The 20,001-nt window shown below is 42.3% G+C and overlaps 1 protein-coding gene across 6 annotated transcripts in view; it reads right to left on the minus strand.

Moving 5' to 3' along the window:
* adamts17 (ADAM metallopeptidase with thrombospondin type 1 motif, 17) overlaps positions 1–20,001 on the minus strand; it is an 81,282-nt gene that overhangs the window by 53,814 nt on the left and 7,467 nt on the right. For all 6 annotated transcript variants that reach the window (XR_009956011.1, XR_009956010.1, XR_009956009.1 and 3 more), the window contains exons 4-9: positions 15,512–15,678; positions 15,292–15,375; positions 11,667–11,824; positions 9,694–9,737; positions 3,474–3,579; positions 1,144–1,284 (exon numbers count right to left, since the gene is read on the minus strand). Coding sequence is in view for 3 of the 6 variants with exons in the window: in XM_037449773.2 (XP_037305670.2) it covers positions 1,144–1,284; positions 3,474–3,579; positions 9,694–9,737; positions 11,667–11,824; positions 15,292–15,375; positions 15,512–15,678 (700 nt within the window). In the remaining 3 variants the exon portion in view is untranslated. The remainder of the gene's footprint in view (positions 1–1,143; positions 1,285–3,473; positions 3,580–9,693; positions 9,738–11,666; positions 11,825–15,291; positions 15,376–15,511; positions 15,679–20,001) is intronic.

The raw sequence follows: 20,001 nt of genomic DNA on the forward strand, positions 1-20,001 counted from the left end.
GGACCATTCTCTGTAAACCCTAGAGATGGTTGTGCGTGAAAATCCCAGTAGATTAGCAGTTTCTGAAATACTCAGACCAGCCCTTCTGGCACCAACAATCATGCCACGTTCAAAGTCACTCAAATCACCTTTCTTCCCCATACTGATGCTCGGTTTGAACTGCAGGAGATTGTCTTGACAATGTCTACATGCCTAAATGCACTGAGTTGCCGCCATGTGATTGGCTGCTTAGAAATTAAGTGTTAACGAGCAGTTGGACAGGTGTACCTAATAAAGTGGCCGGTGAGTGTATTTTAATATATTTTTATCTTATTGCTGCACTACGTTGTCTGTTGTCCATTATTGCACTTCTTCCGTCATGCACCAACCGCCCAGTCAAATTCCATGTATGTCTGACATATGATAAACGTTTCCCGATTCCTGATTCTAGAAAAAAAGGTATAAAAAAGGACAGTTCTTCTGAAGGATTTTTCTCTTCATAGCTGACAGACTGGTATTAAGTCTTCATTTGGTCTAAGTGTATGGTGAAAAAGAAGGGTCTTTCTGATATGAGCAGGAACTTTTTTTAAATTTCATTTATTTTTTTCGTTTTTGGGGTTTGACGTGCCTGTTGTCAACCTTAACCTTTGACGTCTTTTTTAAAATTCTGCTGCACGTCTTTGACCTTCTGCTTCTGTAATTATAGATTTTTTACCTTCTCCTTTTCTTATCTGTAGGTCTATACGGTGGTGTCTAATCAGCTTCATGACAATCCTTTCCTCAGCTGAATCGCTGATACTTTCTCTATTTGTTTCAAATTCCTCTCATTTTCCTTCCTTAAATATTCTTGCAGTTTCACTGGGTCATCCCTCTCTCTTTGTCTGTATTCTCTCAGTCTCTCTGCTGCATTTTTGATTCCTTTTGAAATGTGGTGTCTTATGATAAGATTTTTTCACTCCTGAAAATTTTCAGAAATCAACATTTTATCCACTCAACACATTTGTATATTATATATAATACAATTATTTAATAAACATTTGTTTGAATTTTGGCAGGGTCTTGGGACAGAAATCTCTTATGTATTTGCACAAACCACAGTCAAAAACAATGGGAAAGCAGTAACCAATAGTGATATTACAAAAGGTTCAGTCAACTGTATCTCACCTGAGGAAGTTCTCCAGGTCAGTGCGGCTGCAGGAGGACCAGGACAGGTCACTGGGGTTTCTACCTTTAATCCATTCACCAGACATGATGTGGGAATGACCAGTGCAGGTGGTGTGATCGTCATCATGGCTCATACCCATGCTAAAACAAGGACATCATTACATAGACACTGCGTCAAAGAAGTAGCCATTTTTATTGCCAAGAATTATTTTATACATACAGGAAGTAGTTCTCTGCATTTAACCCTTCCCACTCAGTGGGAGCAGTGGGCTGCCTTAAAGGCGCCCGGAGAGCAGTTAGGGGTTGGGTGGCAATTAGAGATGAGCGAGTACAGCATTATCTGTATCTGTATCTGTTGAACCATATAAATTATCTGTATCCGTACTCGGACTGGGCGGGGCCTAACTCGAAAATGGGCGGGGCCTAACCCGGAAGTAGGAAGGATTTACCCCGTAAATTGTCGGGTTAAGCCTTTCTGCGGTTAAAACAGAATTCCTTCTTAATTCTTATCACTGATGTTCATGAGAGAGAGAGGGGAAGTGTGTGTGTGGGTTAATTTGTAATATTAATATTTAGTTATTCAACACAACTAGTCAACGTCAGACACTGAGTGCGTGAAGAGAGCCAGCAGACGGTAAAAAAAACTGATGAGAGAGAGAGAGAGGAAGAGACAGAGAGAGAGAGGTCAGTGCGTGAAGTAAAAAAAAAACTGGTTAGAGCCGACTGAAAAAAAAAACTCCGACAGGCAGAGACGCAACGCGAGACGCATTCTTAAGCACCACGTCTTAACAAGCCCCACGTTTACCTGAACTCTACTAGTTAAGAACAACAAACCGAAGTAAAAAAAAATAAAGGCGAAGAAATCGTTTAAATTTATCGGGAAAGACCCGCGAACCTGGTGACTGAGGGAGGGAGAGAGGAGTTCTGTGTGTGTGTGAGCCGAGCGGGCCACAGCAACACAAACAGCATGTGTGTAGGGGAGGGGCGCTGTGACTACCAGCCAATCACAGAACGCAGACACAGACAGCTACCCAATGAGGACTTTAATTCAATCCGAGCACAGATATTGACTCGTATTACTCGTATAATACTCGTACTCGGCAAAAGTGCTTTATCCGTACCGGATACTCGTTTCAGCCGAGTATCCGGCTCATCTCTATCGAGAACCACTGCCTTAGCGCATCATCTGCAGCTCTACGGCCCCAGGGGGGATGATACTTTGCAAGCTTTGACAGCTAAAAGTATGGATAGTGTGTTTGGCTAACTTCGTCCCGCTTTTTATACACGTTCAGACACTGATGACCTTCAGACTATTCAGCATGGGACGACACCACTGCAGACCAGTGCCGTCTCTGGATTCGCTATGCCCGAAGATTTTTTCCATGATGTTTGGCTAATGAAAACCTCCATTGTGATGAGAATCTGTAGATGTATCGTAATCAAACATTTTTTCTTCCCTCCCAGGTGATAGGGCACAATGGATGATTATTATGCTTTTGGAACATCTTATAGAAATTAATCATGTGTAGCTAAGAAGTGGTACAGCATCAGCTGACTAACACAGGATGATGTAATCATGAGCGCGTGCTTGTGAAGATGTAATCATGAGCGCGTGCTTGTGAACTCTGCACCCCTTTAGAACAAAGGAAGCCCCCGTCCCCATGTTCCACCCTGTTGTTGATTAGGTGTGAAGGATGTGAATAAAAGGCTGTTGTAAAGGGGAGTTCAGGGGAGTCGACACACCATCTACTGGGCTTCCCCTTTGCAAAGTGAAATATATACGACTTGTGGTTTATTCTGATCCCTCGGTAAGGTAGCAGAAATACCTATCACCAGGTGAGGAGTTTTTTTCATGTTTTGCAGCTTACTCTTATTTTTGCTTTGATTCAAATAATGCTTGTTTCCCAATAATGAAACCTGTATCATTTATTCAAGACATGTGCCCATAACCTCAAAGGACCATGATTTGGCCCTTGTCACTAGCAGAAAAACAGTCCGGCAGTCAAAACTGCTGAATCCAAATAAAAACTTGCTGACTTTTAAGGTGGACTAATATCATGTCCCTCCTCTAGGTTTTTTGGTTAATAATTTTTTTAAATATTTTATATATTAACTGCTAATGCAATAGCACGATTTAAAAGTTAATATTAACATCCCTACAACATGGTAGGAAATTGTTCCTCATCTTCTACTCCCTCTGTACCCTGTTTTGGATTTATAAACCATGAACACACTTGGAGCATTCTTACAACCGTAGACATGAACACTAGATGAGCATTAAGAAATTATAATGCAGTCGAAATACACTTGATATATTCAGTAAAACCTACTTGTGTCCCAACTCGTGAGCAATGGTGAAAGCCAAATTGAGTCCATTGTCTTCTGCTAACGCACACTTCCTTTTGGCACTGCAGACACCCCCTAAATAAGCAATACCTGTAACACAGTGACATGAGCGTAAGTTGAATAAATAACAGCTACAAAAATGGAAAACACTCATTGAAGTCAAGAATATGTTGATCTCAACTAGGGTTAGGGTTAAAATTCCGGGAATATTCAAAGTTGGAAACTTTCCACGGGAATTTAACTTTTTAAAACAACTTTTCGCCATGGTTTTTTCCTCGCATCATACTCTGTACTTGTTGTGGAAGTTCTACTCGCATCGGATTAAACAGAGTTGTGTTTTTGTACTAACTAGCATCCGTAGGCGCAGACAGCTTCTACAAGAACTGCGTCTGGATGACTTCTAGCGGTACATGGTGCTAGCCGTCAGCCCGCTTGATAGCTCGTTGGCTCGGGTCAGGCAGCGGACCTCACATGTTATCATTGAGCAAACATCCTTTATATTACTTAATATTTAGTATACCTATATGTGTTGTTTAACAATACGTCATCGGGTCTGTCCATAGACTTTGCATGTGTCTCCTGTGGCGCAAAACGCTGGCGTTTTGTGTTCAGTGTTAACGGAGAAACGGCGAGATCCTCCTTGTGGCACTGGCAAGCAATGGCAACTGAATGGCACCTTGTGGCAACTGAGTGGCACCTTGTGGCACCTCGCGGAACAAGGTACCACTACGAGGTGCCACAGCGTGCCACAAGGTGCCACTCAGTTAACATTGCTTGCCAGTGCCCCAAGGAGGATTTCGGCCCTGCTGTGTGAACGTGCTATTACGCTAAAAAAATAATCCGAGGCGCGTCGGTTACTCCCGTCAGCCGCATTGTCTGCGCCACCCTCCTCCCGCGTCCACCCCCGGCCCTGCAGGAGTGTGGTCTCAAAAGTCATGCTGCAGTGTGATAAATTGCCCTCCTCTCGCATTTTGATGCACCCGAAAGCCGCAAAATCCAAAATTCCCCAAATCCCTGAGCCAAAATACCCGTGAAAACTTTCCGGAAATTTACCGGAAACTTTCCGCCCCTTTGCAACCCTAATCTCAACTAATGATGTTAGTAGAAATATATTATATATATTATAATACATGCCTTATATTGAGCAGAATTTTCCCCATTACAACAAAAAACACACACATGCTATAGTAACACTGACTATACTGTATAAAATCATGTAATGTGAATTTATTAGTTCTGCAGGGGGAAATTATTTTGCTATAGCAGAATTGTATAAACAGGTCAACAAATAACATAAAACCACAATATATACCAAGAAAATAGAACAATATAGAACTAACTGAACAATGAGACCTGGCAAAGGTCTCTCTTCTGAGTACATCTCATATAAACAAGAGATCTACACAGTTGTCAATGGTAACATGATTGTGAAAGATGAGCTTTTAATCTTTCTGATCTTATTTTATTAATTGTGAAACACCTTGGGTTGGACTCGATTGAAAGTTCAAAAACTGTTCTTTTTTTACTCCACCCACACTTGTTATTAGGGCCTGAGCCGACTGAAAGTCGGGCAAAGCCCTATTGTGTTAACAAGAATTCTTGTTATTATTTCGCCACTTCAATCGCACTTTTGAACTCTACAAGCACAGGAGCAGCCAGGTCCTCCCCTCGCCATATGCAGAGAAAAGAATGGGACTGTCAAACAATCCCTTTGTGAAACCAAGCATCCAGCCACCCCAGTGGGCATAGCCTAAGAGAAACTACTTAGTAGAGGATGACACCATCACAAAAGGGTCACGAGAGCGTAGTGGTTGAAATAGGAGAACGCAAAGAGGAAGTAGATAGCTATGCCTGTGGCCTGAAACCACCAGGGGCATACTACAGGGCCACAAAAGAGCTGTATTTGACCTCAGGACATCTGACTGTTAAACCACGTGGACATCATTGCTTTCTTAAAACCGCGAAGAAGGGGAAGGTGCTCTTGGAGGACGTCTTCCCCCTATGCACACTCAACCCAGTCTCAAAAAAAAGCGTGAAATTGCTACTGTGGTCCACCGTAATAAACGTTGTTGTGTCACGTTTCCCCCCAAAATAACGTTACTTATGTTACGTTTCTTTTGGCCCATTCATTTACATTGCTTTGCAAATAGGTCACGTGACTATCAAGTTTCCCGTTAGCGAAAAGAAAAACATGGCCGACGGTCAGCATGTTATCTGTGAAAAACCGAATATTTTAAGAAAGCATCAGCATTTGTATGCATTTCGATGGCATTTAACATGGCATATTGGATCCATGTTCTCATTCTGTTCACGCCAAATTCTGACTCTACCATCTGAATGTCTCCACAGAAAATGAGACTCAACAGACCAGGCAACATTTTTCCAGTCTTCAACTGTCCAATTTTGGTGAGCCCCGGCAAATTGTAGCCTCTTTTTTCTATTTGTAGTGGAGATGAGTGGTACCCGGTGGGGTCTTCAGCTGTCGTAGCCCATCCACCTCAAGGTTTTGCGTGTTGTGGCTTCACAAATGCTATGCTGCATACCTCAGTTGTAACGAGTGGTTATTTCAGTCAAAGTGCTCTTCTATCAGGTTGAATCGGTTGGCCCATTCTCCTCTTTCCTCTAGCATCAACAAGGCATTTTCGCCCACAGGACTGCCGCATACTGGATGTTTTTCCCTTTTCACACCATTCTTTGTAAACCCTAGAAATGGTTGTGCGTGAAAATCCTAGTAACTAAGCAGATTGGGAAATACTCAGACCGGCCCGTCGGGCAACAACAACCACGTCATGCTCAAAATTGCTTCAATCACCTTTCTTTCCCATTCTGACATTCAGTTTGGAGTTCAGGAGATTGTCTTGACCAGGACCACACCCCTAAAGGCAATGAAGCAACTGCCATATTATTGGTTGATTAGATAATGGCATTAAAGAGAAATTGAACAGGTGTTCCTAATTGTCACGGAACGCCCGACAACGCCTCCTCCTGGTTTCACCAGCTCCCTCTCTCCAGAGTACTGGTTCTTTTTTGTTAAAAAGAAAGATGGGGGCCTTCGCCCATGCATAGACTATCGCGGTCTTAATGAAATCACTGTAAAGTATCGCTATCCTCTTCCATTAGTCCCAGCCGCACTCAAAATGCTCTGCACGGCTTGATACTTTACCAAACTGGATCTAAGGAATGCGTACAACATTATTCGCATACGGAGGGGTGATGAGTGTAAAACTGTCTTCTCAACTACCTCCGGTCACTACCAATATCGGGTAACGCCTTTCGGCCTCTCCAACAGTCCTTCGGTTTTTCAGGCCTTTGTAAATGACATCTTCCGAGACATGCTGAATCAGAAAGTTATTGTTTACATTGATGACATTTTAATCTATTCTGATTCCCATATCGGAGACGTCCGGACCGTTCTCCAGCGCTTGATTGACAACCACCTCTACGCCAAATTGTCAAAGCGCGAGTTCCATCAGTCTCGGATGGCCTTTCTGGGATATATCATCAGTGCGGATGGAGTTTTGATGGATGACAGCAAGGTCCGAGCGGTAGTAGACTGGCCTCAACCTTCTTCGGTAAAAGAGCTGCAACGCTTTCTGGGTTTTGCTAATTTCTACCGTAGATTTATTCGCAACTTCGGTCTAATTTCAGCTCCTCTCAAATCCCTCCTTAGGGGAGGAGGAAAACACTTCAAGTGGTCCGCGGAGTGCACTTTGGCCTTCGCACAACTTAAGGAGAGATTCACTTCTGCCCCTATTCTCCATCACCCGGATCCGGAGAGGGAGTTTATCATAGAGGTGGACGCCTCTAGCACTGGAGTGGGGGCTGTCCTGTCTCAGCGTCACGGTAATCCTGCTAAGCACTGGCTGGAGGGAGCACTTCAGCCATTCACGGTTCTCACAGATCACCGAAACCTTGAGTATATCAGGTTGGCCCAACGTCTGAATGCTCGGCAGGCTCGCTGGTTGCTGTTCTTTTCGAGATTTGACTTCAAGATAACCTACAGGCCGGGTTCACAGAACGATTGCGGCCACTGTACAGTTAGTTGCCAATCGTGGGTATCACTTCAATCAGATGTCATTAAATTTGTTCATCAATGCATCGCCTGCAATACAGTTAAATCCTCCCACCTTAAACCTGCTGGATTGTTACAGCCCTTGCCGGTTCCTCAGCGTCCCTGGTCCCACATTGCAGTGGACTTCGTGACGGGCGTGCCTTCATCCCAGGGATTCACTGCCATCCTCTCTGTTGCAGACAGCTGAGGCCCTCGTAAATCATGTGTTCCGCCTCTTTGGACTGCCCGAGGACATTGTCTTCGACCGTGGCCCCCAGTTTACCTCACGCGTCTGGAGGGAATTATGCTCCAAACCCAACATCAATGTCACTTGCAGCGCGCCATCCGCCGTTATCAGCAGCAGGCGGATCGAATGAGGCGTGGTGGACCCAGGTATCGGCCCGGCCAGTGGGTGTGGCTGTCGGCACGAGATCTGCGCCTCAAGCTCCCAAGCACGAAGTTATCGCCTCGGTTCATTGGCCCGTTAAGATTCTAAGACAGATTACCCCAGTTTCTTTTCGTTTGGCCCTTCCTGCTGATTGCAAGATCTCACCCACATTCCACATGTCCCTTTTCAGACTCGCTGTCACCACCAGGAGAGGGAGGAGCCAGGAGGAGGTCGCTCCAATGCCATTGAGGTGGACGACGTGGGGATTTGCCGGGTGCGAGAGGTCCTGGACTCCAGACGTCGCGGCGGGGTGCTGCAATACCTAATCGACTGGGAGGGGTACGGCCCCGAGGAGCGTTCCTGGGTCAGGGTTCGAGACATCCTGGACCCCACATTGATTGCTGCGTTTCATCGGGACCACCCAGATCGACCTGCTCCGAGACCCCGAGGTCGACCCCGCCGTCGGCCAGGCCCTCGCTTCCGGAGCCGCTCGCAGGGGGGCGCTCTGTCACGGAACGCCCGACAACGCCTCCTCCTGGTTTCACCAGATCCCTCTCTCCAGAGTACTAGGACTGCATCTCCCATCATCCACCTCGGCTCTCGTTATCCTCCCTAATCACTGTATTAGAACCACCTGTGTGCCATCAGCTCCCCCTTTATCTAGACTCCCCCATCCTCTGTTCATTTGTGACGTCTTGTTGTACCTATGCCCTGTCTCTAGAGTATTCTCTGTTTGGAGCTCGTGATTTTGACTTGGACTTTGTTATGGTTTTGGAACCCCGGGCCTTGGTGTGCTCCGCTTTTCGACCACGGGGTTGCCCCTGCACTTTGGCTGCTTTTGAGTTTTATGTCGGCATTTCGCTGCTGGCTTTCCTGCTTGAATAAAGTACTGCAAATGGATCCGAATGCCTCTGCCTCTTCGTCACACTAATAATCCTTTAGGAGAATAAATAAATCTTAATTTTAAACCACACCCTTTGCTGAAACTGGCCTAGTGTGGTCTTTTGTACGTTTCTAGAGGGCGCTATGAAGACATTTCTTCATATCCAAATGTGAGATCCCAAAATAATCATTTTTTAACAGTGCAGATATCCATGCCAAGTTGATGGGAAAGAAATAGGGAGGTATGTAAAGAAAAGAAAGTTGAAAGATTTTGAGAGAAGCTTGAAAGTATGACAGAGTGTGAATGCAAGTGTAAAGATGGAAAAGGAGGTTGGAGAGTAAAACAGTAATGCACACGTTTTCTAACAGATAATCACATATCCTTACAGCGCGGACAGGAAAAAGGCAAAACCGACCACACGTCATCTACGCTAGTGGATTCGGTTTCACTGAGACAAATTGCATATAGATGTGAGTACAAATTCCTTCCGGGGGTTTTAAGTCCTGTAGTAGCAATGCATTCCAAAGTTTAGCCTTTATTTTTATGCTTTGTTCGGAGCCCAACAACACAATCACTTTGATTAATACTTTTACTAGAAGTTTAGTTGAAAGCAACGATTTAGGACTCTGTGATGTTGGCATTCCAACTTTTGGGGATTTGTATATTACTGCCGCTCAGGGCAAACACAGCGCGATCTCAACTCCCCTTGTTGCATTCAAGCATATATTTTTTGGACCAGCAGTTTTCTAAAGTATTTAAAAGTTAATTGATTTTCATTGGGATATCCTACGGCACGTTGAGACCACATATACAGCCCCTACTTATCTAATGGGGTTAAGGTTAGTTAGTGAGTGAGTGAGTGAGTCACATCGGGGTACCCACCAACAGTATCACAGGGTTCATCTTTATGAACGCAGAAATCTGTCCTGAAAGAGAAACATGAGCAAATGAATTCAGTATATTCTCAACTTTCCATAACTGCACTGACAAAAGTGATTGTGTACTGATTGTATGCATTTCATGAATAATACACACACTAGAAACATAAGCTACCCATCTAGAGACAGAGCAAAACATAGAAAGTGCACCCAGCTGCGACGCACAAAGGATGGTAGTGAGAACACACAACCAGGACGTGGATGAAAACAGGGACAAAACTAGTTCATGTGCGAAGTTTTGTTGGGCTTTTGAGTTGGTCTTTCCTTCATGCAAGTGACCATGGTAGAAATGTGTGTGCGGCGCAAAATGCAATCGTCGCCTAATTTGCATGATCATAATCAATGCTGTAAGATCAGCTGCAGCTTTGCCTGATTCCTTTTCAGTCTGGACGCGGAGACATTTGGGTTTCCGGTGGCCTGGAGATATAAATAATTACTGGTCTGACGTCAAATGTTTGTTTAAATGTTCCATTTTGTATATTGTATTGTTTCTCTCTAGTGGTCTCTAAACCCACTAGAGTAGCCAACCATTGTTTCCCCATCCTTATTAGATGTGTTTCTTCCTTCTTGTGGTCATTGTGCTGTGCTGAAGGGGGATGGTAGAGTCGCATGCAGATCTTATTGTGTTGTTTGAGTCAAAAAAATACAAATGAATGTCTTTCAAAACATGTGCTTTCAAACATGCAGAGAGCATGTAGCGACCTGTCTGCAAATAAACAGTCGCTGAGAGGCTAAGTTATGGGTGTAGCGGATTGTGACGCGCTGTACCAAAGAAAAAGTCCGCTCCGATCCAATGATGCGTTTTGACAGGTTTATTGAAGTATTAGTCCAACATAATCCGGTATGCATAACGTGCTCAAAGTAAAGAAAAATCACAACGTAGCAGCGTAGCAAACAGCGGCGCCGCAGCAGCAAGCAACAGCGTCAATAGCAGTCAACAGTAGCAACAATAGCATAGCAACAATAGTGATAGCGCCAACAGCGTCAATAGCTTTAGCAATAGCGGTCAATTACGCCAATAGCGTTCAACAAGCAGTCAGCAAGCGGTCAACAAGCGATCAACAAAAATACGGCGTCCCCGTCACTCACCCTCTCTCTTTCCACCCCCCCCTACTTCCGTCTGTGCCTGCTATTATAATCCGTCCTTAGGTTACCGCCCCCAATTACGGTGAAATGCAATTAACAAACCCAACCAAATATGACAACCCAAGTGTCCCAAATATAAACCATTAAACTATCATATCAACTATCATTTTATATTAGACAGAACATATATAATAATCACCTTCGTGGCTCCTACAGAGCAGTTGAGCAGCATGGAGGCATTGAGGCCTCTGCACAGTTCTACGCTGAATGTCTGTTTGTTTTACTTCCAATGCAAAAAGCTCTCTCCATCTCCAACTACCGTCTCTAACTGACTACAGCACGCGGCAGTTCTAGGGGTCAACGCACACAGACAGTAAACAAAGTTGCGTAATTGCTTCGAAATATTTGATCGCAATACTCTCTACCACAATAATCTCATAGATTTACGTATTAATTTTGCCAGCCCTAATTTTAAACCCAATGTTTTCAGGGAAGACTTTAGAAATCCCGAGATCTAAGGTGTCATGAAGTGTGTGATAAGAAGTACACCAATAAATGAACGAAAGAAAGATAAATACAGCCAAGTATCGTGATATCGTGATATTTTGTAATGAATTATTGTATTAATGCTGGAAAGCAAGTAGCTGTGGGTTTTGCTATATCAACTATTGCACCATATGAAAGTAAAACACCTCGGGATTACTATGAACTGCATGGCTTACACACCACGATTAAGAGATAGCATTATCCACTGATGTTATAACAGAACCACAGAAGAATCAATCAACACTGGACACACTTGGCTTGATAGAGAAAGTGGTGGCTACATACCTAGTGACCAGCACAGCAGTGTCCACTGGAGGTATGTCTTCCCATCCACCAGGGAAATGGTCGGTACCAGGAAAGCGCAACCTCCCAAATTCTCGATGCTGCCAATGGCAGAAGCTCTCCAGATACCTCTCTCCATGATGACCCACCTTTAGCTGTTCCTGAAGAACAGATAGAGAGCAGATATCATTTTTAACTGTGTCTCTTTTTTATTTAACCCTCCTATTAACGACCCACACTATTTGAACACACACACGTAAGTAGTTAGTAAAAGATTAGAAAAAAATACACATTACTTTTATACACAAAGAAACAGTTTGGTACCACCTCCACCTCATCTGTTGGATTCAATAGCCACACGGGTTAAACCAGCAGAAACACTATAGTTTTATCGAAAAATGAAGCATAAAGAGTGAATATTGTGGCAGTGAGGGCAAACTAGAAATATTTTTTTAACCAGATTCTGAAGGTGCTCTACCCTTTAGTTTCAGTATCCACTCTAGCCTAGCCTGGCCTATGCACACCCATGCAAATCTCAGAAACAGTATGAAATACTCAAACGTATTCAGTAATATTGAAAAAAGCTCAATAGATAATCATTTTTTAAGTTGAAATGGTTGCTTTAGCTAAAAGATTGAGGAAAAAGGATTTTACAGTTTAAAATTGGAGAACCATGTTAAAAAAGTGTATGAAGTTGATTTATATTAAATCAAATGAGTTATATAGTTAGAAAGCTGAAACTGCTGAATTTTTCATAATTTGAACAATTTGAGAAGATGAAAGATGAAAATGAGATGCCACGGAAGAAATATAATAATATTAAGTTCTAAAGATTCGAATAACAATACTTGGCCTTATGTACATACAGCCTAATGTCTTATTTTGTACAGCCCAAAATCGTAAATTACAAAATTTGCCTCAGAGAGCTTTACAGCCTGTACACATGCGACATCCTCTGTCCCAAAACCTGAACATCGGTATAGAGAAAAAAATAATTTAAAACCCTTCAATGGGGAAAAAAATGAAGAAAATCCATATCCCAAAAGATGTACAACAAAAGAAATGATTCCACTAGAAAATGCATTTCCTGCTGAAAATGCATTGGAATGCTAACAGCTGAAATTATTTTCAGAAAATTGCTGAAAATACAGAAATGAGAAAACCTGAAATGAACTGTAAAGAATTGCAAAGAAAACAGAAATGGGAGAAGCTAAATGATAAGATATATATATGTGATATAGCAGTAGAATAAGTGAGTACTAGTTGTACTAGTATTTGAAAGAGCAGTTTGTTATTCAATCTAAATGGACTTGGTAAATTGATTTGTACTTGTACAGCGCTTTTCTAGTCTTCTGACCACTCAGCCCGCGCTCCCCACTCACCCACAGTCACCCTAAGCTAAGAAAACTAAGAAGATATTAATTGATAGGCCTCAAACATTACAGTAAGAATTTCCACCATGGTGGGTTTATTTTGAAATTATGGGATTGGGGGGGCAAGCGAGGGAGTTCACGATGTTGGCCCGTTGACAGATATCAGCATCATGTGACTCCACTAATCAGCTGTTATGGTTCTGCATGGTTCCCTGACCCTAACCCTATGGTGAGACAAAGTGTAGGTTGTACGTATCCACGACAACGGAGAAAATGGGTTCATTAACGAGCTGATCAAAGGATCAAAGGGCAGAGATTTCAACAGCCATTTACACAGAATTCACGCCTCAAACAAAAGAGAAAAGAGTTCAGGGAGGAGGGGTGGTGGAGACAAGGAAAGGAGGTTCTGAAATGTCCTCTGTAAGACCTGAATACCTTCAGGTCCAGCCAGACTGCACTAATCAGCTAATACAGATCAGCTATGAGTCACAGACAGAGCAGCATGCGACTGTGAGTAACCGTGACAACGGAGCCCCTGCAGTCACTAACGATCTCAGAGGGCAGAGAAAGACAGCGATTTACACTGAATCCACACTTCAAACAAATGTCCCCTGGAGCAAAACTATACAGGGTAGCAAAAAATATAATTTCATTTTGAGTGACAGAGTGACTCTACCGAACGCATAAGTGTAATTCACAGAGAGTAATTTACATGTCTCTCTGTGTCTTATAACTGCTCAACTAACAGTTTACAAAACATGTACCTTCAGTTTTTTTTTTTTTTTTAATATGTCGGCAGATTTGTATTGGAGCCTATGGGGCTTCAGACAGACTTTGTCTCACTCTCGGCTCCCCACACAAAAAGTAAGTAACTGATTCCATACTCATATGAGTCCGACCAGCACAAGCATGGCATCGTTTTGATCCAAAGTGAAGCTTGAAATGTGAATTTTGTGGCCGTAAGGACAAAAGGACCATATTTTCTTTACCAAAATCTGCTGATGCCGATGCTTCCCTCACTCTAAATTTCCGGAACATTCCAAAGCTGCCCTCTAGCTCCCTACATGAAAAACTAATGAAACAATTAGTCATTATGAAAAAAGTATAATAGATATGAACAAGCAGTTTTCATCAAATTGAACATTTTAAAGTTGAAATGGTGTCTCTAGCTGAAGGAAGGGCGAAGCCATGTAGGCCTACTTAAGATTAGATTTGTGTATAAGAAATGATTTGTGCAAAGCAGGCTAAAGCAATTTTTTTGTGACCTAGAGCAAATATTTTGTCAGTGCTCTGGATAAAACACTTTGACTCGTACAAGCACACTTCCTGGTGTGTATTATTTTACCTCTATTTGCATCTTAAAAACATCCCAAAATAGCGTTTATCAAAGCTGTTGTTAATTCATTAAAGTGGTTTCTCTGTTGTGAATTAGATACGGGTGCACTGTTTTCAAACCATATGTAAGAAGTGCTCCAGTTTACAGCTGGACTACAGTGCAAATGTTATTTTACGTTCTTGATTGTTCTTACGGTCAATAATAACAAGTTTTAATTTATTTTTGACGACACTTTAGCATTAGTTGGTAGTAACTCAAATTTCATACAGTAGGTCAGACATGGGTGGGTGATCCCCAGGCCCTGCTAACCTGCGTGTGGATGTGTCCTTGGGCAAGACAGTTAACCCCAACATTGCCCCTGTAGCTACAATGTGACTACAGTGTGTGAATGTTAGTTACTGATGGGAAGGCGGTACCACGTATGATAGCTTAACGGTGTTAAAGCGCTCTGAGTGGTTGGAAGACTATAAAAGCGCTATAAATGCACACTCCATTTACAATTACATCCGGCTGGTCAGAAAATGCCATGCATTTACAGTGACTGGCCCGGTCAGCAGGCTTTTGAGTTATTCGAAGCTTTTGGTGGTGGAGATGGTAACCCTATTTTAATGGAGGGGGGGGGGGCGATTTTGCTCATTACCCCCCCCTATAAAAAATAGGGTTACCATCATTGTGACCTGCTTGTTTGATTGAATGCTTGTTACCAGTAAATACCAACCAGCTCCTTTGTCTCCCGGTTTTGTTTTGCTCTCTGTATCGGGCTGTGACAGTAGGCATAAATGGCTGATGAAGCAGATTGTGATTTTTACATGCTTGTTCACATGAATTAGAATTGTGTGAATTGACAATAAAAAATAAAAAAAACATGTTGTCTGACTGAGTGTGAGCGAGATCAAAAAGGTTAAAAAGTAAGGCTCACGGGGCGGCTGTGAAGAATGACCAGCTTGGTAACACGAATGTTGATCTTGACTCCCAGACTCTTGTGCTGGAACATATTGTAGACCTGAAAGAAGTTGATGTATTAAGTTTTCAATTCAATGAGAAAGTGTGTCCAAATTTTGGACTGGTACACAAATATAATATATATTTTGAATGAATGGAAAACCGATTCAACACCAATAAGCAAAAAAATAACTAACCATATTCATGACTGTCAACAAGAACCTCTGTGCAGCCTCAGCTCCGTGGTACTGCACCATATTAGAGTCAGCAACCACCACCGTCTCCACAGTGTATGCTTCCTGCAGGTGAATGACGTTTCTCTTCCCGCGACCCTCCTCCCCTATGTTTGACATCTTCTCCTTTCCTACCAAAAACAGGCACAGACTGGAGATCAAGGTTATGAACACTACAGAGGAGTAATAAAGGATCTTGCTGTCATTTTTTCAGATTCCTCATGAAGGAATGTAGCAAGCTTGTTGCGCAAAAATCCAGAGCAGCTTTCGCAGAAATGAGAAAAGCTAAAATGAATTTGAAAGAATTGCTGAAAGTACAGAAATTGCAGAAGCTAAAATGAATTTTAAGAAAAATGTTAAAACAGTTAAAAATACAGAAACTGACAAAAATGACCTGCAACTTCCTGATGCTAAACTCAGAAAAAACAGAAGTTATTACGCCTTCGACGTCAGCTGTCACGTGAAACAGTCTCTATGGATGGAATTGCTCTGGTATCCAACAGCACCATCAGAAAATCTTGGAGTTCTCTTCGACCAGGATATGTCCTTCAACTCTCATATAAAGAAGACTTCAAGGACTGCCTTTTTTCATCTAAGTAATATATCGAAAATCAGGTACTTCCTGTCTGATGCAGAAAAACTAGTTGATGCATTTATTACTTCTAGACTGGATTATTGTAATTCTTTGTTATGAGGCTGCTCTTGTAAATCTCTTAATCCTCTCCAGTTGATTCAGAATGCTGCAGCACGTGTATTAACAAGAACTAAGAAATGGGATCATATAACTCCTGTATTAACTTCTCTGCACTGGCTTCCTGTTAAATCAAGAATAGAATTTAAGGTACTTCTCCTCACCTACAAGGCACTTGCTGGTGAGGCACAGTCTTATCTTAAAGAGCTTGTTATACCGTGTTGTCCTACAAGGCATCTGCGCTCCATAGATGCTGGTAACTTGTAGTTTCCTAGAGTTTTAAAAAGTAGGATGCGGGCCAAAGCCTTCAGTTATCAATTAAAACGTTCCTCTTTGCCGGGGGACTTCTTAGGACACACCGAGCCCCTCGCTCACTCTCTCACTATCTCCTTCCACAATAATCCACGTTTTATTAATGTACATCACTAATTCAGCTTCTTTCCGGGAATTCTTTGTGCTTTCTCGCCTAGCAGGTCACCGTGGATCATAGTTTTGTGCGGACCCCGGTTCTGACTCCTGGCATGGCTCTGCTGACACCTGCTGCTGCCATCCTCATTACTTTAAATATGATTCATATTACTGTCATCATAAACCAACATCTTTCTGCTCTCCCCTTCCCCACAGAAGCCTCTGTGTATGGTGGTTCTGTCGGATGGTGGTTGTCCCTGCGGTGGTCCTGCCATACACTTGTTCTGCTACTTGCAGTTACTTGTATCCTTTCTGTTAGAGGATTTGAATGTATTGTACATCTTTTACATTGTTGATTCTGTACACATGACATCGATTGCAGTCTGTCCATCCCGGGAGAGGGATCCCTCCTCTGACGTTCTCCCTAAGGTTTCTTCCCTTTTTTCCCCATTGAAGGGTTTTTCATTTTTTGGGGAGTTTTTCCTGTGACGATGTGAGGGTTTCAGGACAGAGAATGTTGCATGTGTACAGACTGTAAAGCCCTCTAAGGCTAATTTGTAATTGGCGATTTTGGGCTATACTAAATAAAATTAATTGAATAGAAGAAATAGTTTCAGTATCAATAGCAGTAGAAAAACTGGTAGTATTATTAGTAGCAGCAGTATAGTGCATTTGTAGTACAATTAGTAGTAGTTATAGTATTAATAGCAGTATAAATACTAGTAGAACCTTTTGTTATAATAGTAAGAGTGGAATATCAGTTGTTTATAGTTCCACTACGGGTATTAGGAGTCATTTTAGTATTAATAGCAGTAGTATTTCTAGTACTACTACTAGTAGTAAAAGTAATTTTAGAATTAATAGCAGTTGAAATATTTGTAGTAGTATCCATTGTCGTAGTACTAATATTAGTAGTAGTATTCATATGAGCAAGTATTTCAACCAAACAGCTTTATTCTAAGCTTTGGGGTTAAGGGACATAAAATCATTGCTTTTATTTTGAAATGATAAGCTTGGGTAAGGATAGTGAATGTGGCTGGTAAGCAAAAATGTTAATGTCAAGTGCTGGTGAGGAGCAAACAGTTTTTGACTGTGTGAGGGCATGCAAGAAGGTAAAAGGGTTGTTTCATGGTGCATAATAACCAGTGTTAATTTAGAGTAGGAAAAGGTGGATGAAGACAAAGAACATGATCTGTTTTTTGTTTATGTTGGAGAACAAATAAATAACCATCAAAGACAAACTGGACTGCTCAAGGTTTATTTTCATAACTGACACAGAGTCCGTTTGATTAAGGTAAAATGGACTACTCCGTAATGAAAAAGACTGTTAAAGTTGAAGAAAAAGGCACATATGGAAGAAAAATGCCTGAAAAAGGAGCGAAAGGTGAAGTATCAAAGGGCACACAATCTCAAAAGGATAAGAGTTGTCATAAAAGCTTTGTCACAAAGACAAACATAAAACGTTAATTAAAGAGGAGGTGAAATGGATGATATAAACAAATGGTTGAATTTCAACTAAAAGTTTCCCCAATACTGAAATGGTCGCTGTTCATAATGTGGTTAATGTGGACCCTCAGGACAGCATTTCAAATTTTGGATCCAATGCTCATGTAGAAGAAGTAATGTCTCTAGAGTCAGCAAGGTCATCCACAAGGCTTTAAACGGAGGCAGAAAGGGCTGCACCCATGATACAAAGCAAAGTTAGCAGTGTTGAATGCCTCAAAGCATGGCAGTGTTTCAACTACACATTGGGATGCAATGGAATCATTCCATACAAGGACCAATGCAAAAACAAGTATTTCAGCAGAAAAATTCATTGTCTAACACTCAGTTAAAAGGGAAAAAAACCAATGGAAGTGGACAAGTACAAAACTAAAAAAGCTATAAAGACAAACCAGGAGGAGTGTAAACAAATGAAATCAGATTACAATTCTGAAAATCAGCAACCAGCACCATTCCAAGGCAATCTTCAAATAAGTAATCTGTTTAGTGAGTTCCAAAGACAAAATGAAGTGAAAGCACTTCTTGTACAGACACAGAACTCCAATTTCTACCATGCAGAGAAATTATTATATTTGATGGAGATCCTTTACATTTTAGCTCTTTCATAAGAGCCTTTCCACATTCTGTTGAAGCGAAAACAAATCGAGGAGACGTGGAGCAGGTCTGTCACGGTTTTGGTCCTCTTCCTGTCTTATTTTGTAGTTTTCTTGTCTCTCGTGTCTCTGGGTGAGCTTCACTTCCTGCCCTGTCCTGTGATTGCCTGAGTGTTCCCACCTGTGTCCAATCACCTGCACCTCCCTTGTGTATTTCAGCCCCGTGTGCCTGTTATCCCTTGTCGCGTCATTGTCTACGTCAGTCGTTGTTGGAGCACGGCTCAGTTTGGTCAGAGAATAAAGAACACCGTTTTTGAGAATCCTGCGTTTTGGGTCCTGCCTCCTTCCGCCTGCATCAGCACCGATCTCCTGACAAGATCACTAGGAGCCATTCACTGGGGGGGGGGACAGTACACTACCAATGTGGATTATATATTACAGTATATTATAACACGAGTAGATGAAATCCAGCGTTCTGATTGGTCAAGAGCGAGTCACAGGGGGTGCATTATTCAGCGATAATGTACGTTTACTGTTCACACTGACGCACATCACTGCGCACTCAAAGTAACATGTTAGATTTTGCACGACTGTTAAGTTGACATTTTAGCTTTTATGTCGGTGGCGATTGCCGGAAATCGATCGTTTTGAGGCAATACGAGCTTTCGCAACCGGACAATTAAGGTAGACGTCATGAGCGATGTGAATGAATGAGATAGTGCGGGGCCCAATGCTGTTTACATGCACGTATGGGGACTATTTCTCCGGACTGATGAAATGTGATACACAACGTTTGGTGGCTACAACTATTTTGTGCTGAAAGGCAGCTATTTACTTACCATTTATAATTTCGCTGGTAACCGTGTTATAAAAGCAATACGGTACTTGAGGCAGTACTTTATCTGCGCGTTGGGCCTAACTACACCCTCGAACTGTTACATTATTGGACGACAAAGCAATAAGGGTGTACTTTATTTGACAAACTCCTACCGGGGACTTTGTCAGAGCCACTTCAAATTTTGACAGAACAATCCCAATGCATGGTAATTAGGTGGTGGAAATGCACTTATTGTAAGTCGCTTTGGATAAAAGAGTCAGCTAAATGACGTCATCATCAAAGTCTGGAGTTCTACTTGACAAGGACTCAGAGGTCACGCTCAATGTCCCTGGGACAGAGCTTTCTGTCCCAGGTCAGGGTGCTCCTCTTCAAATACACCCACAACTGTGTGTGTGTGTGTGTATGTTTCCAAACTTCACCT

This window comes from Pungitius pungitius, chromosome 4, assembly GCF_949316345.1.
Source record: "Pungitius pungitius chromosome 4, fPunPun2.1, whole genome shotgun sequence".
NCBI classification, from domain to species: domain Eukaryota; kingdom Metazoa; phylum Chordata; class Actinopteri; order Perciformes; family Gasterosteidae; genus Pungitius; species Pungitius pungitius.